Below are 23,581 nucleotides of genomic sequence, written 5' to 3' on the forward strand. Positions count from 1 at the left end.
AACAGTTGAACATTACTGCGAAAACAGAAATACTAAACAGAAATGAGTCATATGTAAAATGTCGGTCCCTTGTTTCATTAGATTAAATTTAAGATACCATAAGTGTTGCAGAAATGTGTTTAGAGATTTCTCCTTCACCAAGAATCGAGCTTCCACAATAGGTGCAAATTTTATATATTTTTCCGCGACTGGAAAGTATTCGATTCAAGAAATGTTGGTTGTAAAATTCTCAACTTTATTCAGTTCAAAATGTTTCACAACAAATTTAACACTTAAAAGAAAGGGAATTATTTGCCATTTGAGACTGAGTTGGTATTTGGATTTATACATTCTTTGACTAATTAAAATTACTGGCAATTACATAGTTTTGCTCTCTGGAATAAACACCATTTGTTTTATTTGGATAGAAGACATTTTTTAAGATAAAAATTAAAATGCAAAAATACAAAATTAAATGTAAACCGAGTTTTATCTTTTTATTTTGCTCATCTACGTAGTGCTGAATCACTACTACAATGGTAAACAATGTAAATTAGTTAATTCAAAACCTCCAAAGCCATCTGAGTAAAGTTAAACAGGAGTATGTTATAAAGATGCAGCCATCGTGAACTTGAACCCATAAATATATTTCAATAACCGCTTCTTCTTTCCGTTAAACGTCCATTTTTTTGACGCGCTCACCATGGAGCAACGATCCTCGCAGAGGAAAACTAAACGCCCCGTGTCGTCAAGGCGACAGCACACACTCAACACACCCACAGAAAAAAAAATAAACAATGTTCCCATGGTAATAAAGAGGCTATACAATTGGGATGATATGCACATACTCTCGTGCTCCTTCCTGTATTCCTAGGTTCCGCCTCCCGTCACAGCCGACCAATCACAGGTTTCTTTTAGTTGGGCGAAAATTCAACCAGTGAGCACGGACGCTACCCTGACCACCTAACATAAGAAGCACCAGCGACTCAGACCTTCATTCATAGTACGCTGGCTTCACATTCTAACCACAATGCATTGCAACACACACAGACTTCTAGAACACCATTTAATTACTTCCCATTTGTCCATTGGTTCTAAAACCTTTTTACTGATGACTTTTTGACACACGGCTTTAACAAACAAAAAAAACCTCACCCTGACTCACTGTGAATATATAATATATATATATACAAAGGGTAAGTTTGAGGGTTAAAACAAGGAGGGAAGGAAACAAACGATTCCAAATAAGAGTAACCAGCCAGTATGCAATCCAATGGCAGGGACAGGCGCTGGGTTTTTCCATTGTTCACAGCGCATGTTGGGCAAAATATTAAAAAAAAAATGCCTTAAAAAGAAGCAACGCCAATAACCCGCAATCGGATTGAACCCGAGCCTAATTAATCCACACATCCTCATAACATCCTTTCATGCAGCTGTCAGGGTCCAGACCAAACGAACAAAGCCTGAAGCTCAGGGGAAACAGTGGAAAGATTACACAAAAGTCTCCATAGAAAAACGTAGCGTAGGTGCTATGTAAAAAGAGTGGTACATTTACACGTTGGCATGGTTTGTCGACGGCAAACTCCTGGAGGACAAGGACTGGCAGGAGAGGGAGGAGCCTGAAACTCCTGGCAGGCCAACCCCCTGACCTCCTTTCTCCTTCTTGTTTTTTTTGTTTGTTGGTTTGGATGCGTTTATGTACAGTAATGTCACAGGGGTCTCAGTCACACATTTCCTCAGGGATCTCGTGCGGGTTGAGGATACCAGGAACGGACATCTGCAGCTTGTGTTTCTCCTCCTGCGCCTGACGCAGCGACGCCTCTCGCTCCTCTAGGAACAGGTCAGTGGTGTCCTCACCGGCAAACTCCTGCAGGGGGGAGCACACACAGATTACCACACAGAGCAAGCAGATGTAGAGCCTTTCTGGCCACACTAGATGTCATGGGAACCGGAATGGGAGGAGGCAGCTCACCTTAATCTGTACCAGGAAGTCCCTGAGGTGCTCCTTGAAGGCTGGAATATCCTGGTTAAGACTGAACAGGCCTGTTACAAACACCTTGACCTGAGCACTGGGGAGAGAGGAGTCAGTGTTACCACAGGCCTCATGCCACACGGGTCCTAAAGTAGAAGGACACCAAGACGTAATCGTCCCCGCCCCCCCCCAAGACAGGAGAATAGAGACATACTCCTGCAGATGAGGGAAGGCCGTCTTGAGGAGGTTGGCCACATACTCCTGGATGAACACCTGGTTGTTGACGTGGCTGGTGGGGTTGAGCTGGGTGTTGATCTTCCCCTCCTCCACCAGGTTGAACATGTAGGTCAGGATGGAGGCATGCATCGTCAAGCCTGACACACACACACACACACACACACACACACACACACACACACACACACACACACACACACACACACACACACACACACACACACACACACACACACACACACACACACACAGTTAAACGGAACAGGATATGTGCATGTTCTCAGTAGCGGTTTGTGTCCTCACAATAATAAAGAAAAACGTGTGTTCGTGTGTGTGTGTGTGTGTTCCTGTGGGTGGGTGGTCCTGTGCTCACCAGCTGTGTGTGATGTGTCTGTGACCACAGAGAAGATGTGCTGCAGGATGTCACAGAAGTATGTCTGGTAAAAGCTCTGTGCCGCCCCTTCTTCCTGAGCAACGTTCTGCAGCAGAGTGTACAGGATCTGAAGACCTGCCACAGGAAGAGATACACAGGTCTTCAATGACAATATAAATGGATGACCCAGCAGACCCAGGGTTTAAAAGATGTGATCAGCAGACCCACAGTTAATAAATGACCCAGCAGGCCCAGGGCTTAATAGATGACCCAGCAGGCCCAGGGCTTAATAGATGACCCAGCAGGCCCAGGGCTTAATAGATGACCCAGCAGGCCCAGGGCTTAATAGATGACCCAGCAGACCCAGGGCTTAATAGATGACCCAGCAGACCCAGGGCTTAATAGATGACCCAGCAGACCCAGGGCTTAATAGATGACCCAGCAGACCCAGGGCTTAATAGATGACCCAGCAGACCCAGGGCTTAATAGATGACCCAGCAGACCCAGGGCTTAATAGATGACCCAGCAGACCCAGGGCTTAATAGATGACCCAGCAGACCCAGGGCTTAATAGATGACCCAGCAGACCCAGGGCTTAATAGATGACCCAGCAGACCCAGGGCTTAATAGATGACCCAGCAGACCCAGGGCTTAATAGATGACCCAGCAGACCCAGGGCTTAATAGATGACCCAGCAGACCCAGGGCTTAATAGATGACCCAGCAGACCCAGGGCTTAATAGATGACCCAGCAGACCCAGGGCTTAATAGATGACCCAGCAGACCCAGGGCTTAATAGATGACCCAGCAGACCCAGGGCTTAATAGATGACCCAGCAGACCCAGGGCTTAATAGATGACCCAGCAGACCCAGGGCTTAATAGATGACCCAGCAGACCCAGGGCTTAATAGATGACCCAGCAGACCCAGGGCTTAATAGATGACCCAGCAGACCCAGGGTTTAAGAGATAGGATCAGCAGACCCAGGGTTTAAGAGATAGGATCAGCAGACCCAGGGTTTAAGAGATTGGATCAGCCGTGATCAGCAGGATCAGGGTTGTACAGGACACGTCGCCAACAACAATAGATGTGGCATTTATCACAACTCAGTGGCTCAAATCTTCTCACATTGATAAAGAAAAGCACTAGTGTGTGTCTGTGTGTGTGTGTCATTGCATTGAAGGCTCACCAGTGTCCGCCACATTCCTCATGGTGTGTTTGAAGGCCCAGATGATGGAGTCCAGCACCAGTTTGAACTGGGCTGGAGGGATGGCCAGGAATGCTGGGAAACAGTGAGAGTTGACCGCCTGGAGCAGGTAGAAGAAGTGGGTCCTGTGTTCCGGGTACTCCTCAAAGTCCTGGAGAGATGATATCTGGTGAGATCCTCCATATCCCTGCTGCGGTGCTTTTCAGCAAGGCCCTTACATCCCTAACTGCTCCAGAGGAACCCCCCAAAAGTGACTGACCCTAGTTTCAAAGCCCCGTGTTTGTTTCTCTCAGGATAAAAAAACAAAAAAACAATGAATATAAAAAGGTTACCAAATGCTTACTTTGTTAATCATGTTTAGCGTGCACTCAAACACAGCGTCAAAGATCTGCGGAATCTCCCCGGTAATGTGCCCGCCCAGCTTGTTGACGATGGTCGCCATGGTGCTGAGGACCTCAGGCTCCCGGGCAGCGGGGACGTTGCGCTGGTAGTCGATGAGAACGGCATCAAGTAGCGGAGGAACAAAATTCTCCCCCACCTGGGAAGAGCGAACACCGGAAAAGGGAAGAGAGGACGGGATTAGCGTGGGGATCATCCCAGTGGGCAGTGGAAAATTGTCGTAGCGTTCTCCGGGGTAAATTTAGGACCGAGGCGAGGGAGTGCGTTGCCAGGGAGAGTCTGTAACATAAAACGTCTTTAATACTATTTTTATTAATACAGCCTTTGTGTTTCATATGATTTCATTCATTACTTTTTATTGCTTTCAATATATTTTTACTGTTTGTAAAGTTTTGCCCCATTAAATGAGCTTAGAAATCTAGTTTGACTGCTGCTAAAAGGTCAGCGTAGTGGTCATTTACCAATGGCTAGAAGACTTACAGAGTTAAGTGCTATGCTCAAGGGCAAAGTTTGGGATTCAAACCAGCAACCTTTCTTTTACTGACCTAACATTCTAGTAGCTATTCTATTTGCTGCCCTTCTTATCGTCTTGCCAATCTGACTTGGAAAACAATGATGTGTTGCTTGGTCTTTTCTGCTTGACAGTTCACCAAGAAAATGTAATAAAAAAATAAATAATAATTGCATCAAAACACCTCAAAAGTCTTCTTTGGAGATCGGCGTAGTAAAAGGAAATGCTATATTTAGTTACGATATGTTGGCGTCAGATGTGTGTTTATACTATCTCACCATCTGTGGGTCGCTAGATCGGCTGACCCAGCCCGAGATGAGTTTGAGCGTCTCTCGTTTCACAGTCCTCATACTTCTGATGAGGGGCTGTTTCGTCACCATCTCTCCTGAAACACACACCGCCAAGAAACATGAGGACACACAAAATTAACCAGATCTAACACACATTTCTGAGCTGGCTCCTGAAGCTATCCCACACCCACACACAACCCCACCCAACCACCCGCCCGCCCGACCAGACACCCGACCGACCAGACACCCAACCACCCGCCCGCCCGACCAGACACCCACCCGCCCGCCCGCCCGACCAGACACCCACCCGCCCGCCCGACCAGACACCCGCCCGACCAGACACACACCGTTGGTCTGGATGGCTGCGGAGATGTTCTCGCTGAGGCACTTGTACACATTGAGCATGTCCAGGTAAATGCGTCCGAGCTGAATGACGAAGGGGTGTCCTACGGCCTTACAGGCACGGACGTTGGTCTTCAGGATACTACCCAGCTGTTTCACCGTCTCCGGATCCTTCAGAATGTCCACGTTCTACCATGGGAGAATTCAATAAACCAACCAATCACATGTATGCTTCACACAAAAATGCATGCACTGATATCCAACTTAAAATCCCAAACAAGCAAGAAATGTGATGTTATAGCACGGGCGGGGAATAACTCAGAGAGGCAGGAACAAAGGAGGAAACCTGTAGAGGAACCATGCTCTGCAGGGGTGGCCAGTCCTCTTCTGATCATACCAGGTAGAGCTTTAAGAAAAGGTGATGTGTACCTTGGATTTTCTGCACCTCAGGTAGACTCCCATGAGGCCTGACCTATATAATTTGTCTATGTGGATCCCTACTATTGATTGCCATCGATACAATTCATATAGCTGCACTGCTGAGGAAACGCTTGCAAGCAAGCCGCTTACATCAGCTGTAGATGTGACAAATGAACTACGATTTGATGTGTTACATACAGGCCTGTTCTATGATCATTATCATCAGCATAATAAGCATCATAACTAAGTGGCCTGTGGGAGGGTAATGAAGATAACATAAGACAATATGAAAACATTATTAATGGTAATGTGGTACCTTGGTGGCCTGCTGGATGATGCTGTCCCACACCTGGTTGGGCAGCAGCATGTACTTCTCTATGATGTGTTCCTGTACAGCCTGGTCCGTCTGGGCTCCGATCATATAACCCACTGCCTCGTAGAACGTGTGAACCCACACACACACACACACACACACACACACACACACACACACACACATCACATTAAGACCCTAGCACTTTCCAGCAGGCGTGACAGGATCCTCTACACACAAGCAATCATGTTTTTGGTTCCAAAAACAACATGCTAATCAATTAGCAGACACTCTTATCTGGAGAGACTTCCAGCTTTTATCTTATGACAGCTAGGTGGAATAACTACACAACTCAGTAAAACATCTCCACTCAATGAAGGAGCAATCAGCAGAGTCAGTGTTTTTGTGTTCACACACATACACCTATGAAGTGTGTTGTGTGTTTCTAGGCCAGCCCAGCTGTTGTGTCAGAAGTCACAGATGATATAGTGGATGTTGTGTGTACCTGTTGTGTCAGAAGTCACAGATGATATAGTGGATGTTGTGTGTACCTGTTGTGTCAGAAGTCACAGATGATATAGTGGATGTTGTGTTTACCTGTTGTGTCAGAAGTCACAGATGATATAGTGGATGTTGTGTGTACCTGTTGTGTCAGAAGTCACAGATGATATAGTGGATGTTGTGTGTACCTGTTGTGTCAGAAGTCACAGATGATATAGTGGATGTTGTGTTTACCTGTTGTGTCAGAAGTCACAGATGATATAGTGGATGTTGTGTGTACCTGTTGTGTCAGAAGTCACAGATGATATAGTGGATGTTGTGTGTACCTGTTGTGTCAGAAGTCACAGATGATATAGTGGATGTTGTGTGTACCTGTTGTGTCAGAAGTCACAGATGATATAGTGGATGTTGTGTTTACCTGTTGTGTCAGAAGTCACAGATGATATAGTGGATGTTGTGTGTACCTGTTGTGTCAGAAGTCACAGATGATATAGTGGATGTTGTGTGTACCTGTTGTGTCAGAAGTCACAGATGATATAGTGGATGTTGTGTGTACCTGTTGTGTCAGAAGTCACAGATGATATAGTGGATGTTGTGTGTACCTGTTGTTTCAGAAGTCACAGATGATATAGTGGATGTTGTGTGTACCTGTTGTGTCAGAAGTCACAGATGATATAGTGGATGTGTGTACCTGTTGGGGCTGCAGGTCACAGATGATGGTGTTGATGTTGTTGAGGATCTCGTCGATGAAGGGCATCACCTCGCCCACCTGCACCTGGACAAAATGGCGTCGGCACTTTTGGGCGATCTTGATGAACGTGTCACAGGCCATGTCCTGCACGCCATCATGGGTCTCTGAGGAGAGAGAGCGGGGGGAGTGAGAGAATGGAAGAGGGAATGACAGACAGCTGCAGGGTCACAGTAAGTTAGGTCTCTCACCATGCATGAACTCAAAGAGCTTGTTGACCACCGTCTTGAGGAACTTCCAGTGGGCTCGGAGGAAGCGCGGGTACTGACCCACGATGTACATGATGTTGGAGGCGATGATGGCCTTGTTGTCTTTACCCCTCTTTTGTTCACAGAGACCCAGCAGATCCTACACACACACACACACTTAATGGAGAGCCTTTGGACAACAGATGAACTAGTGTTGTAGGTGATTAGCAGCAGCGCCAAATCCTATCCTCATTTAAACCCAGTAGCTTTTGTCCCATCATCCATCTGTTCACCATAATCTCCAGAGGAGAGACTAACACTATGGCGTCATACATAAGGAGCAGCAGTAGTTCCAGTGATTTGGGTTTTTTCCGTGACAGAAGGGGCGGGACCAGCATATGGCCTATAGACCTGCCACTAACTGACAAACAGCATTTCCCTCTCCATTCACTTCACACGCACCGACCGAGACCTTAATCTACCGTCCGCCAGACTTTGGTCGACAGAGATCCGTTCAACTGAATATCCACGGAAGGAACTCAAATTCTTTCAAGTTTTCACTCAACGTTCCAGAACTTTCTGAGGACCGACCAGTGTTTTCCCGTTCAACCGCAGCTCTCCACATTAAAGGGGCCCTGGGAGATCTCGGCATGCCAGCTGTACGGGTAAACGTCCCGTCGCTAACGATAATTGGCACAGGCTTGCAAAATGCTTCTGCTTCTTTCAAAGCAGATGCACAAAAACAGTGGCCGTGAGCTGACTTCATTAGCTAAGTAGAACCTGGCACGATCCCGGTAAGCCTACTCAGGCCTCCGTACCTTGATGACAGTCACCAGGAACCTCTTCTCGTCCTCCTCATGCATGGCCCCGCTAATGGAGCCGATGGCCCAGCACAGCGTGTTCAGGTTCTTCCAGGACCACTCGGTGCCGTTCACCTGGTTGTGCAGCTTCTCGGTCATGATGCGCTCCGTGTCCGCGTAGTCCAAATGGGTCAGATAGACTGGGGAGAGGGGGACGCAGAGACGAAGAGGGAACCAGAGGGGGAGAAAGGGACGGGAGACAAGCGGTCACTAAAGAGACATCCATGGGAGAGACACCAGGAGATACCAGGCACAGTGACATACCCAGTGTCTCCCTCATGTTCTTGTAGAGGTTGATGGAGTCCGTGTCCTTCATGAACTCACGGACCACCTCCCCCTGGTCGTTCTCCACCACTAGCACCTCCTCCGGCTTGGCCATGCGGCTCACCATCAGGAGACGCACCTGTCACCAGGAGATCAACAAGTCAATACACACACACACACACACACACACACACACACACACACACACACACACAGGAATGCAAACACAGGCACAAGCACGCACTGATCACATTCACAAACACACATGCTGACAGACACCAGCAGCATATGCACGCACACACGCACGATGCCAGCACATTCCCTGCACCACACACCAGCCATGGGCCAACAAATTCCCCCCAGGGTGTGTGTGTGTGTGTGGCTGCAAGCCCACACGCCCCCCCCACCTTAGAAAGCACTGGGAGGTAGAGCTGCCGACGGGGGGGCACGTCAAAGTGTTGACTCCCGGAGAGCAGTGGGGAGGTGGAGGTGGAGAATGGGCTCTCCCTGTACAGCTCGGCAGCCAGGTGGTTCCAGTACTCCAGGCAGATCTTGAAGATCTCCGTCTCCTCCACCTCTGACACCAACAGCATGTAATGGAGGGCCGGGGGGGGGGGGGGGCGACAGTTTGTTTAAAGTCATTGGAAAGAAGAAACAGAGGCTGGAAAAAGTCAAGTTGTCCTTTTACAGTAAACTTCCAGGAGAAGAGTTTGGTTGCATGGAAATGGGATTTGGACATTTATTAAAATACCAAATAAAAAGAATCAGTGAGTGACGCAGTCCGCCTCAGGCACATTTAACTCTACATGAGAACTTCTCCTGTCACGGCGAGAGGTTTCAGTTTGGCGGTCACCTCCATGAGCGTCTCCCGGAGGTTGGGCCTCTTCTCCACCAGCTGACCGTGCTCCTTCAGGAAGGTGCAGAGGAACAGGCTGAGGTTCTGGATGAAGTTCTGCTCATCGTCTTTACCGTTGGAGTACGCCAGCCGGATATTGGTGTTCAGGGGCAGCATCTGGAGAGGGGATCACCGGGAATTAGTGCCAGTGGTGGGAGCGTGTGGTGCCAGTGGTGGGCCCGTGTGGTGCCAGTGGTGGGCGCGTGTGGTGCCAGTGGTGGGCGCGTGTGGTGCCAGTGGTGGGCGCGTGTGGTGCCAGTGGTGGGCCCGTGTGGTGCCAGTGGTGGGCCCGTGTGGTGCCAGTGGTGGGCCCGTGTGGTGCCAGTGGTGGGCCCGTGTGGTGCCAGTGGTGGGCCCGTGTGGTGCCAGTGGTGGGCCCGTGTGGTGCCAGTGGTGGGCGCGTGTGGTGCCAGTGGTGGGCCCGTGTGGTGCCAGTGGTGGGCCCGTGTGGTGCCAGTGGTGGGCGCGTGTGGTGCCAGTGGTGGGCGCGTGTGGTGCCAGTGGTGGGCGCGTGTGGTGCCAGTGGTGGGCGCGTGTGGTGCCAGTGGTGGGCGCGTGTGGTGCCAGTGGTGTGTGTGCGCGCACCTGCTTGAGTTGACACATGGTGAGCGTGAAGAGGTTGACAAACTGCTCCTCGTATTGACTGACGCTGACCCCGGCAATCTCCGTCAAGCACTTCAGCGTCACGTTACGGAACATGGGCACATTCAGGAACTACACACCAACGACAGGAAACACAAGTAGATGAATAAACGGCAAACGGACCATCATTTCATGGAGTGACACCAGGACAGGGGGTCTGATTCCACAAGTAATTTTGGATAAAAGCATCTCCGGAACGACTTATCACCATCATCCGAATCTATTAAACTGCCCAGGGTCGTAATTCACATGGAACTGCTCGATTTCCGATTACAGTTGACACTCAGTGGTCATGAAGGAGAAAGGACACAGGACGGTGAGAAACATTAGTCAGTAAAGAAGAGAGAACAAAGAGAGAAGGCGTGGTTAAAAGGAGATATGTCGCTACCTTATAGACAAGTGTGCTGATGAGTTTGGTCTCAAAGATATATCCCAGAGGGATCCAGTTTAGAAACCTCAGCAAGGTCTCTAGGGTGGCGTGGACCAATGGTGCATTCTGGGAATTCTCCTGAAAACCAGGACAGCCAGAAGAAACATTAACGACCCAAACACTTTGGAACAGGGAACGAGACCGTGTCATTCATATTTATTTTTTTATAAAAAGGTTTTTCTTATTTTCTAACACATGTGAGACCTGCTCCATTAAGGGTAACCCACTACTACGGACCCACTCCCGCACTGAGAGGGGAACCCACTCCCGCACTGAGGGGGGAACCCACTCCCGCACTGAGGGGGGAACCCACTCCCGCACTGAGGGGGGAACCCACTCCCGCACTGCTGTCACAAGAGCGGTTGAGAAATGTCTGACTCAAACGTACCATAACAAACTGGCAGAGCTGGAATATCTGGGAGAATTCGTTGCACATGCTGAAAGAGAAAAAAAAAGAGAGTTAAATACAGATTTAGAAGTTTCCTCGTGTTTTGGTTGTTGATGTTAAAACGTGGATGCAGTTATTTTCAGCATTCAGGAACCACCAGTCACATAAAGACCCCCTGAGCAGCACGACTGCTAGTAACAACACCTGGAACACGCCCATCGGTTCTAATATTCCTCCTTAATATGGAGCAGGGGGAGGCAGTACGAGCAGGCAGGGCACGGCACTTGCAAGGCAGGGTTCAATTCCCGAGCGGGGGACCCAGTATGTGAAACGTGCGCATCTATGATGACATGGCTAGGGGTTTGAAGGGAACATGCGTACCTGTCTTTCAGGTGCTTGGCCTTGACCTGGGTCATCTGTCCACTGGAGAAGTCAAACACCTCCTCGCTGAGCAGCTTCAGGATGATCATGTTGTTCTGACAGAGGCTCTCGCTGGTGCGACTTGCTCCCACGATGTCACTGATGAAGGTGGGCCAGTGCTTGGGCCACTCCTGCTTCAGGATCTTAATACACACACCCACCCGAGTCAGTTTATACACACACACACACACACACACACACACCCACCCGAGTCAGTTTATACACACACACACACACACACACCCACACACACACACACACACACACACACACACACACACCCACCCGAGTCAGTTTATACACACACACACACACACACACACACACACACACACACACACACACACACACACCCGAGTCAGTTTATACACACACACACACACACACACACACACACACACACACACACACACACACACACACACGAGTCAGTTTATACACACACACACACACACCCACCCGAGTCAGTTTATACACACACACACACACCCACCCGAGTCAGTTTATACACACACACACACACACACACACACACACACACACACACACACCCGAGTCAGTTTATACACACACACACACACACACACACACACACACCCACCCACCCGAGTCAGTTTATACACACACACACACCCACCCACCCGAGTCAGTTTATACACACACACACACCCACCCACCCGAGTCAGTTTATACACACACACACACACCCACCCACCCGAGTCTGTTTATACACACACACACACACCCACCCACCAGAGTCTGTTTATACACACACCCACCCACCCACCCGAGTCTGTTTATACACACCCACCCACCCGAGTCAGTTTATACACACCCACCCAAGTCAGTTAATATACCCACACACGACTCAGAAGATGGTGTAGGTGAAGGCCTCTCAAAAGCAACATCAGCTCATTGCCAACATGACTCATTGCCAGACACACAGGCACTCAGGTCAGCTGAGGACACGGACACACACACACACACACACACACACACACACACACTTTGTAGACTCTACTTGCCCTAAGCACCTAAGTCCAGATGGAGTACATTCAAGTCACATAATACAGAGAGCTTATGGTGAAGTCAAATACAGGCGAACAGCAATGATGTAATTAAGCATGCACGGACGCTATAGCTTTCCAACATCGAAATGAATCCCTACGAGAAGCGTGTCTGCCCCCCCACCCCCCCCCCCCGGACACTTACCTGAACAAGAATCATGTTCAGCTTTCCAATGTACACTTTTTCTTTCTGGGAAAAAAATAAAATAATATTTCAGTGTCAAAATAAACCCTATCATTTCATGGCAACAATTTAATTCCAACTTCCGAGGGAATTTCAAAATCATTATTTCGTCGTCCCAAATATTGCAGCCCTCACCTCAACCATTGTCGCATCCGACGATGTCTTGATAATCAGACCAACAACATACTTTTTAATTCCTGCAAAGACAAACAGAAACAAAAGCACGCGATCAGTCGTTGAGGCCGTCCCCACCAGAAAGCACACGGCAAATAACCCTTCCATCGAAAAGCTGAAACAGGGCACTATAACCACATTCACAGAACTCCTAATTACATCTCCGGTTCCTCCAACAGAATCTCATCTCAAAAGTACAGTGGCCTTCCACCTAAAATACAAAACAATATGTACAAGCAACTGATATCAGTCAAGCCCTGATCTGACAAGGCCATTAGAGCAGACCATGTGGACTGGGGAATGGTTTGCTCCCAGGGCTCTATCGATAATGAGACCGTGGACACAAACCGGGATCACTGAATAAATAGTTGTTAATTCAGTTAAGGACTGCCTGTCAGGTCCCACAACACCCCGAAGACACACACCCAACGCATCCTTTAATTAGTTAATGTTTGCCAGCGCTGTCACATTTGGCAGTATAACCATGTCCCTGTATTTAGTTTTCAATAACATCTGTGTTATTATATGATAAAAGGCTGGCTATCAAAGAGCGGAAGAGACTGATCGCTCGGCCTGCTGACTGCCACCTCCTTGACAACTTCCTCCCATTGACAGAGGAGGTAAGACCAACTTAATCCCCAATTTAAAAAGTTTTTTCCTAAACGCATCTGGGCTGCCTAAGTCGGCTAGCTGTGTGCGCGCGTCTCTCAAACACAGACCCGATGTGAGTGTAACTCAAACAAGGGGAGCGTCCTCGTTGCCACCACAACAACACTCCGGCTGTCCTCTACACTCACAAACAGGGGAAGTAGTTGGAAGCCAGTGAGAGAAGTTGCAGACAAAATGAAGGGGGAGGGGCTTTGAAAGTGAAATGTTGTCCCATCTTTGCTTGATAAAGGATTTCTGCTGCTCAACAATTCTGGGTGTCCTTTGTCATATTTTTCATTTCATAATGCGCCAAAATGTTTTCAATGGGTGACAGGTCTGGACTGTCGGCAGGCCAGTAAAGCACCCAGACTCTTACGACAGAGCCATGCTGTTGTTATACATGCAGAATACGGTTGGCATTGTCTTGTTGAAATAAGCAAGGCCTTCTCTGAAACAGACGTTGTCAGGATGGCAACATATGTTGCTCCAATACCTGTAAATATTGTTCAGCATTAATGGTGCCTTCACAGACGTACAAGTCACCCATGCCATGTGCACTAATGCACCCCCATACCATCCTGGATGCTGGCTTTTAACCGTGCGCTGATAACAAGCCGGATGGTCCCTCTCCTCTTTAGCCTGGAGGACGCGGCGTCCATGATTCCCAAACATTATTTCACATTTTGATTTGCCAGACCACAGGACAGTTTTCAACTTAGACTCAATCCATCTTAATTGAGCTTGGGCCCAGAGACGGCGGCAGCATTTCTGGACCTTGTTTATGTATGGTTTCTTTTTGCATGGTAGAGTTTTAACTAGCATTTGTGGATGCAGCAACAAACTGTTCACAGACAGAAACTGTGTACAAAGCACAAGTGTTCCTGAGCCCATGCAGTGATTTCCACAACAGAATCAGCCTGATTTTAATGCAGTGCTGCCTGAGGGCCCGAAGAACACGGCCATCCAATATATGTTTTCGGCCTTGTCCCTTACATAGAGATTTCTCCAGATTATCTGAATATTTTAATGATATTATGTACCATAGATGAGATTGCAATTGTACATTGAGAAAGGTTATTCTTAAATTGTTGCAATATTTGCCCGTGCAGTCTTTCACAGAGTGGTGAACCCCTCCTCATCTTTACTTCTGAAAGACTCAACCTCCCTGGGATTCTCCTTTTATACCCAATCATGTTACTGACCTGTTTTCAATTAACCTAATTAGTTGTGTGATATTCTATCAGGTTTGTTTTTTTAGCATTACACTTTTCCAGTCTTTTGTTGCCTCTGTCTCAACATTTTTGAAACATATTGCTAGCATTAAATTCAAAGAGGCCATATAATTTTTCAAGAAACAATAAATTACAGAACAATGTCGTAGTTATTATTATTATTAATTGAGACTTTGTTTTGCTAACACCATCACATGTCCACTATCGGAAATTTGTCAAGTAGTTTAAGGGAAAACAGGCCCCCACTCTGTCAGATTTTCTTCCTGACCTCAAAGTGGCCCCAAGATGGGGTTCAAGCATTTTTGTGGACTTATATCATTCATTTAGTCAGGGTTTATTTTTTTGAAAAAAAAAAGGGCGACATAAAAAGGCTGAGGAAAAAAAAATCCCATAAAAAATAAAAAAATACATATATATATATATATATATATTCTGAGAATAAAAACACAAACAGAAGCAAAAAATAATAATGATAGGGCCCTATAAATGGAAAAACAAAGCTTTAATACTGGGACGGCGTGTTTAAGCAAATGAGTACAAATGTGTTCATTAAATCTATTGTGATTTCTTTCTACCTTTTGCAATATGAAATGGTTTTCCTGTCTTTTTCATTACAACTCCATCCCAAATGAAAATAGAAGGGTTTTAACAGCAGATGGCAGCAAACAGCACAAAGACAAAGCTACAAAAGTATTTAAAAAAAAAAACAGAACATTGTACACTTCTGTTGTACATGTTTGAAAAGAGGATATGAAACATAAGAAAGACTTTAACATAGAAATAGTTAAAACAGCATACAGCAAAAAGCACAGGTTGATAAACTCCATACCCTTACAGAGTGGATAGGTGTCCGACAGTAGCCTAGCAACACAAATGCAGGTGTACCAGTTGTCTGTTTCATAAGTAATGGATGCCAAGTTTCAAAACTGGACCGGTTTTGGGGGACTAACAGAACGTCAAATCAGTAGATTTGGATTTTTCTTCACTGACGAGTAAATAAAGGTTGTACATCCACAGCAGTACTAACATAGGTTGTACTAGGATGGAACAATGAAGTCAGAGGCTCGTGTCCATCAGGGTCCCTTAACCAACTATCCTGTGTAAACTGATAGTAGATCACCAAGCAAGCTACCGCGGGCCATCTGTTTACCACGATTAACAAGCAGGGATCGATCATAAACGTACCATGAAATCAAACCCACTTGGCAGTATTCATGCAGTAGCTCATCCCCCTGCGGTTGAATTGATTGACAGACTGGCGTCGGGTATCGTCACGCGGGGCACGCCCCCAATGGCCACATTATTAGGAACACCCGCGCATTAACTCAGGAACCCCAACGACGTAGCTTCCAGACAGAGCCGATCAAACATCAGTCACGGGTCCGACAGCACGACTGTTGGCGACCGACACGGTGGTTTCCAGTCGCACAGAAACAGCCGACCTCCGGGAGGGGATTTTAAACACGCGACTAGTTTACAGAACGGTGGGACAAACAGAGAACACACAGTGAGCGGCAGTTACCGCCGGGGAAAACACCTCCTGACAAGGAGAGGGCAGTGGACCACGGCCAGATTCCAAGCCCACAAGTCCACCCAGGAGTCATCCTGCCGTGTCGACAGTCCAGGAGGCAGGCGATGTACTGGGATCCTCCGAACCCGCAACCAGAATCCTTTGAAGATCACATTCAACAATGTCGTAATCCAGCGTCGCCTGCTGACCACGCGCATCCGTATATGCTTTCAAACAGACGCTTCCGGCCAGACAAAGGGTCACAAAGCCTGTCACCTAAACCGGCCTCCTCGAACTTGACAGTGTCTTTGGTTTTCTCCACAGCCCCCAGATCTCAATGCAGTAGACCACCTTAGGGAATGAGATGCAACGGGAAGTTCGCAGCATGAACGTTGGCGCCGAAAAACCTGCGGGGACTGAGTGATGCTGTCAAGTCAGCGAGTACAAAGGAACGTTTCCAGCTCCTTGTTGAATCCATGCCCCGAAAAACTCAGTGCACGCGGCACACCAGACAGGATTACCAAATAAAGTGGCCACAGAGTGTGTGAGCACACCCCCAAGGAGACCCTCTGAAGAGACCTGCTTCTAGAGAAGCGCGTGGGCAGGGAATGAAGACTGTCAGTAAAAACACTGTAAAACAACGCCAGGGTTTGAGTGGATCACAGACAATAGGATCAGTGGATTCCCAAAAGACGCAGCTAAAGAAACTCTACAAGCCCACAACGCCCCCAAACCCAGTTCTCCCCCCTGTGAAGAACTGCCAGAGAGACAGAATCCAGCCTTTCTGCGGAAGCAAATGGGACCCAGCCAAGCAGAAAACAAACCAGCGTGCTTGGCGAGGAACACGGCCCAACTTGGCAACGGCACGTCGGTTGGGTGAAGGGGAGGTACAGGAGTGTTGTGATGTCAGGAGCAATGTTTCAGAGGACAGCTGATTCTCCCCACGGGCTCCACTAACTCTTAACGAGCGAATACACATCTTATAAATCTGTCTCAGGAAACAGAACCATTAAAAAAAACAAAGAAACAGAAAAAAATCTTAATAAAAGTCAACGTGTGAAGTTGGATGTCAGCTGTCATTCTGGACCCACTTTAGTGGCACAAGGGTTTAGTTCCTAACTGCCTGTTTTGGTGGTTCTGGCCAGATCTTAACACCCGGGTAGGCATTTCACATAACCAGCCAACCACGTCCAGGGACACAAGTCACCTAATGGTTCACGGCAAAAGACAACACACGGCAAGCAGAGGCAACGTCTGGACATCTCATTAATGAGGAATGCAACTCCGATGAGGAGTCGGTGTGTTTGGCGGGCAAGGCCAGGAGGGACGAAGGCTAAAGGGAGGGGCGCCCCGGGACCAGGGTCAACGGGGGAATCGGAGGGGGGAGGGGAGCTCACCTTCACACTGATTTCTGGGCAGAATCTTCCATCGTGTTTTGATAACCGTCTCCAGAATCTGCAGAGCATAGTACTGTAATGCACAAGGAGAGAACCAGCATTAGGAGCAGTGGTCATAGCAACGCTCAACATCAAAGAGCTGTACATGTCAAAGCAACAGTATCAAGACACATTACAATTGAGCCTCACTAAATGTGTGTTTTCCAAATGTTGCAATAGGATTTAACCACATTTCATGCAGATTATTAGTGTGTGAACATTTCAAATAAGACTGTTATAGTTTTGGTCTCTAAGAGCCACCGTAGGGCTGAAACCGTGTTGCGGTCCTGCTGTTCCCCAGGGATCACACCAGAAATCGAAAGACAGAAGAACGCTAATACACCTGTCCATCAATCTCAGATTATGTCGAGGCCAGCAGCATGAGTGTGCAGGTTTGGTACTGAATGTTGGTTGGTTGCGGTTGTGTGAACCGTGGCCTGATTATACACTGCCAGGACACAGCAGTCTGGAGTTTTGTTTTACCAAGCAAAGCCCTGACGTGTGTTCAGTTTATATAGAAACTGAACCGGTAAAGTTGGGAGGTGTTACTGGCTCCACCTGGATCCTTTAAGGTCCCTTACATCTTACCAGCACCAGAGGGCAACACATTGGACCGGGTGCTGGCTTAGATCTTCAACTGGTGTGTCTCGTGAGAAACAGCAAGACCAGCCACAGGTTTTAATGTGTCCTTAATTTATCATCTATCAAATGAATGAAATGCTTTCATGAAGTCAAGCAAAAAAAATAAAAAACGAAAACAACTCAAATTGTGTATTTTTGTTATTGGGTTGATCGTCATTTGGATCGACAGTATTTCAACTGTAGGGATCAGTGATTCAAATGTATGGTGAAAGGCAGCCAGTGATTGACGTGAGATTTAAAGGTTAGTTTTTAAAGCGAGGGGGCGGGGCCTGGCAAGGGAAACAAGGGTGGAGCAGTTGATTAAAGGTGGACTACACTATTCAGGCTAACAACTGTAAGCCAACACCGATAGCAGTGTCTTACCAATTTCGACTGAGAACACTGACTGGTACAAAATTTAAGACAGGCTGCTAAAGTTAAAGACAGAGCGGCAAGTCCTGCAACTCAATGCCATCACCGGAGACGGGGTTTGCATGGTTTTAGGATGGCAAGAATATAGGGAGGAAATCAGCAGAGGAAGAAACAGGAGTCAGAAGAGACAAATAGAACAAGTCATGATCCCCACAGGTGAAATACCCCAGATTTCAGTTTGTCAGCCCCCTACTACGTTTTATTAAGATTGAGCCTACTGACTGACTGCAGCCTGCGTCCCACTCCCTCCGCCCAATGAAACAGATGCAAGAGAAACTGATTAACAGAATTGAGTCAAAGGGAATCAAAAGGGTAGACCTTGTGTAGGCCTGCCGTCATAGCCTAGCTGTGTCAAGGTGCACAGGATGACACACCCCTTTTCTTCCTATTACAAGCAATCAACATAATGGAACATTATGATTAATACCAATAGCAAATAGCAAGTAGTAACAACTTGAATTCATTCAAATCAATTGCTTTAGAAAAAAAATTAAGCAGTAAGTAGCTATCAATTGATCAATTATTTTTAAAAGCCAAAGCTCCACAGCAAGTGCTTTTTGTAAAAATAAAAAAAAATATATAAAAAAAATAAAAAGCACTTTTAATAATTCTGTTTTTTTGTTATAAATGTAAAAATGTGAATGCATAATTTAGACAAATTCAAGAAGTGTTTACCTTTTCTTCTTTCTTTTCCTCTAAAGACCTCATTTTGGGCAAGTTACGAATTTGAAACTATAAGAATACTGTTGATAGATCAACTCAAGACATTAGTACTGGATGTCAGGGTTAAAGAGCAATCTGACCAGGCAAGCAAAAAAGGGAAAAGGCAAACGTTACCATCACTTTGAGGAAGTTTTGGATTACATTGCACTTTTGCACACTTCAGTACAGCAGAAAAATCTAACCTAGACTCTCTTTGATGATTAAACAAGTACTAGATTGGTGAACACCTAACTTGCCCAACTAATTGATTTGTTAATAAACTAAAAAGGGAATATCAGGGCCTCTATTCACTTGAGTGGGGGCACAGGCTTGTAGCCAACTCAGCTGTATGCGAATGCAAGGAATGGATATGGTATTTTGGTCCAGCGACTACCATACTAATGTAGGTCACTGTGGAGAGGCCCAGCTTGTTGGACTCCTGCTGATAGGAGGCTCCTGGGAGCATGGGGTGTCCAAGGAGCGCTAAAAGAGTTGAGGGCCACAGTTAATGTTAGCACTACAACTCCAAATCCATGAACACCAGGAAACAGACCAGAACAACAAATCACCCCTCCGGAAATGTCCAATCATAACTCAATAAAATCAGGTCATCTGTGGCAAAGGCAGAGCGATGAGGCCCGGCAGACAGAACTATAAGACAGTCCGTCTTCGGGCTCAGCAGACAACTACAACCTATTTGAGTGTGATGCGTTTTTTGGGTTTTGATCCTTCAAACCCTCTTTAAATGTTTTTGTCATTTCCCTACATGATGAGTCATTGATGGATTACACTTCTTTATGGGATGAAGGCTCGAATTAGTATGTTTTCGCCACTGAATTAGATATTAGAAGATTAACAGTTCTATTAATATAATAGGCCGGTGGTTTGAACTAACATCACCCAACTTCCTCAAAGCTACAGAGTGCTGAGCCCCTCCTCCATTTGGCTCCCAAAAGGGCGTGGCTTACTTTGGTGTTCATGTTCTGGGAGAACTCCAGGATGGTGTCCACTCTGGTCCAGGCGTCAGGGTGCTCCTTCAGGTGGGTCAACACCTCTTGGGCCATCCGTTGCTGCAATGAAGATGTCAAAACATTGCCACAAACACTCCATGAGCCAACATACACACGTGAATGACTAGGAGCAAATATATGATTACAACACTGCATGCCCCTAGGGGCAAATGTACAATTATGACAATGAATGCCACTTACCTGTAACACAGACAGTTAAAAACAAAACACACACCTGAGTATTGAAACACTGGTTGCCACTGACCTGTGTTCCGACCCCATGATACAGACAGTTGACAACATTGTCTAGCAGGTTGATGTCCAACTTCTGGCTGAAGTCCAGCAGCTGCTGAGCTGCATGGTCGGCTAACACTGTCATAACTGCTGGCATAGAGCTCTGCAGGGACAGACAGGGGGGAGGGGGTTAAAATGTGTGTGTGTGTGTATACTCCAACTGCTATCAAAGTGAGAACATTCTGGGAAAGTGAGGGACCTTTTGACCAGTACTCATTTACAAAACACACTTGAAGCTTGGGGTTAAGTTTATGGTTAGAATTAGGGTTAGGATTACATTCAGACACTAAGGGTTAGGTTTAGGGGTTACATTGGTGTACGTGTGTGTTGGTCAGCCTGACTAAATCTGGGCCAGGCAAAGAAAATATCAAAAAGTAAATGTCAGAGTCACGTTAATAAATGCAACGTTTGGAAGGGCATTTCGAGACAGTTGACCAATCCTAGCCAGAAATGTCTGCATCTCACTTGGGACGCACACACACCTTTCCTCATCCCGATCAGTAAATAAGCCTGACATAAGTTGGCCATTTGCACATTTTATCCCAATTAGTCATATGCATCATGACAAAAACTATTCAAAGACACGAATTTTAAAAAAAATTATAAGGGACGTGACTTGTTGTGAGGTGACTACGTTCAGCCATAGAGCTACCAAGGCAGGCAGGATACATCAATCTAACCCAGGGAAAAATGGACTATAACCCCACACTCTGTGAGAAAGCGGTGATGAAGGAGCGACTGTTTCAAATCGAATAGAAATAATCGCAGCCCAGTCATTTTAGCAACTAGAAAACGTTGCGGTGTCCAGAAACCCGGTGCAAAACAATCCTGAAACGGGCGCCAGGGCCAGATAAAATAACTCCCTTATTTTCCACGAGAAAATGACAGCGTTTATCCAATAACTTTGAGTTATGTTTTGACAATTCATCAATACAAATCACAATAATGTTTGAAGTACTATGGCGTTTTCATGCCACCCCGAGAAAACTATCATACCACGTGCCACAGGACGTCACTTTGTTTACATCTACAACTGACAGGCGTGGCTATTTTGAATTTTAATCTAACCTAAAGTTGACAGTAAACAGTGACACATTTAGAAAAACATGAAACAGGATCATCTTAGGTCTAATTAAATAAATCCGTCCACGCTACAGTTTCAATTGATAGCTACACTCTCACACAGCAGCTACTTTAGGTGGTTTTGGGCGCGTTCCTGGGTAGATATACCCCACGGGATAAGAAACCCACATGTAATTACCATATTGCAATACCCCGTTAGCAATTACCAGTTTGTAGAACAGAACCAGGCAATTTACCATTCCGCTTTACTTGGATAAATCTATCAACAATCTTAATCAGATTATCTAAGTAATCCTTCAAACTTATAGAAATGCAGATAGCGCCTTGGCAAAATGCTTATTTAAAATAGTCACCAGTTTTTATATGCAGATTGTTCCATTGACTAGCGACATTAAAACGTCTGGAGTTGATTCAGTCACCAAAACTGAAATCAGTATGCCACTGCCAGATGGATCGAGATGGGAAATGTGCGGTTCACCCATAATTATCCAACGACCATCAACCGTATCACCGTGACTACAGACACGCGTCTAAAACCCCTCCCACTGCTGGCAAGGTTTTCAAAGTGATGCCTCCCGTAGAGTTTATTGACTTACGAAATAAGTAGTATGATGAATACATCATTAGATAGATTAAACCTAACAGAATACTTTGGAAAAGTATCACCAACCTGGTGTTTTGCCATCCTACTAATCACTACCTAACCAGACCGGTCCTAACAGCGCACAGACACGGTGTATCGTTGGTAGTATAATTAGCAAGCTAGCTAACGTTAGCTGGTAATAAAATAACATCCGCTGTGATGCTGAGGAAGGCGTGCACGAATTCATTCAATTTTATTTGGCTCCACGCCCGGTCCTCGGCATTGTTTTTTTTTTTATCATCACCACTCACACCCAACCCGTAGCGAGTTTTTCCTCACACCAGCATCCTTTGTAAAGTGCATCACAGAGTACCAGTTGGCAACTTACCTAGTAATGTAGTAGCTGTATCAATGATGTTCTCCTTTAGATGTTAAATTCCAAAAGTAAAATTTAAGTCTACAATAGTTTTGTTTTTTTTCAACTAAGATGAACCCAAGTCAAATGCTACTTTGCAGTTTACACCACATAGTTACCTACCAAAAGTCCAAGCCTTTGAGTGAAAAAATATAGGGTTTTGCCAAGCAAGCTACTGTACGCGGTTAGTTATATTGTATTCAATATCGTAGTTACTTGGTAAGATAAGCTACAGTAGTAGGCTCTCTAAAACGTTTGCTGGATCCAAATCCAAAAATGAGTTTTGATGTCTGGTTAAGGACTGTTGATGTGGATTCCGCAACTATAATCACGGCACGCTCAGTAATATACTCCGATTCATTTTACGAAATAAAATAAACCTTGATTTACAATTTAATTAGTAACTGAATAATTTTGCAGCGGTGCGTTTGAGAGGTTGTATTCTTGCGCCTCTTCTCTCTCAAGCAACTAACTCATAACCGGTTGAAACCGGTTCAGACTGGGAGATTCCATCTCGGTTTAGTTTTCAGCCGATGGCGCCGCGGAAAATTTGGACTAACGTCACGCCCATTTTATACTTCGATTGGTAGGTTTTTCATTACGGACTTCATTGAGTACAATGTATTGGGTAACTCCGTTGTCAATCAATTTCAATTCGTCCAGGCGCCCACGCGACTGCTCCACCCATGGTCAGAAAAAGAGGGCGGATTTCGAGTGAGCAGAATGGACTTTTCGATTCCTACAACGTGAATGGCAAACGTGTCCGCGTTTGTTATATTTTACAGTCACTTTGTTACTTAATAACTGTCGCTTT

General features: G+C 46.2%; 1 protein-coding gene across 6 annotated transcripts; it reads right to left on the reverse strand.

Moving 5' to 3' along the window:
• Positions 1–214: 214 nt before the first annotated feature.
• xpo1b (exportin 1 (CRM1 homolog, yeast) b) lies at positions 215–23,266 on the reverse strand. 6 transcript variants are annotated; one of them, XM_034292248.1, is made up of 26 exons: positions 22,891–23,266; positions 22,741–22,774; positions 20,658–20,789; positions 20,351–20,452; positions 17,589–17,661; positions 12,763–12,824; positions 12,589–12,633; positions 11,338–11,519; positions 10,957–11,005; positions 10,527–10,646; positions 10,082–10,210; positions 9,456–9,613; positions 9,009–9,207; positions 8,602–8,740; positions 8,296–8,477; positions 7,481–7,637; positions 7,233–7,396; positions 6,044–6,178; positions 5,313–5,496; positions 4,954–5,060; positions 4,109–4,303; positions 3,748–3,916; positions 2,562–2,696; positions 2,166–2,325; positions 1,952–2,048; positions 215–1,846 (listed from the first exon to the last, which is right to left on the reverse strand). In XM_034292248.1, the coding sequence occupies exons 3-26, from the start codon at positions 20,781–20,783 to the stop codon at positions 1,700–1,702; spliced, it is 3,216 nt and encodes a 1,071-aa protein (XP_034148139.1). In that variant the 5' UTR covers positions 20,784–20,789; positions 22,741–22,774; positions 22,891–23,266; the 3' UTR covers positions 215–1,699. The 6 variants fall into 6 exon arrangements, with proteins under 6 accessions (XP_034148139.1, XP_034148140.1, XP_034148138.1 ...); XM_034292249.1 differs by lacking the exon at positions 22,741–22,774; XM_034292247.1 differs by having other exon boundaries at positions 22,741–23,266.
• Between the last annotated feature and the right edge of the window lie 315 nt (positions 23,267–23,581).

The sequence above is a fragment of the Esox lucius genome, chromosome 5 (genome assembly GCF_011004845.1).
Source record: "Esox lucius isolate fEsoLuc1 chromosome 5, fEsoLuc1.pri, whole genome shotgun sequence".
Taxonomy (NCBI): Eukaryota; Metazoa; Chordata; class Actinopteri; order Esociformes; family Esocidae; genus Esox; species Esox lucius.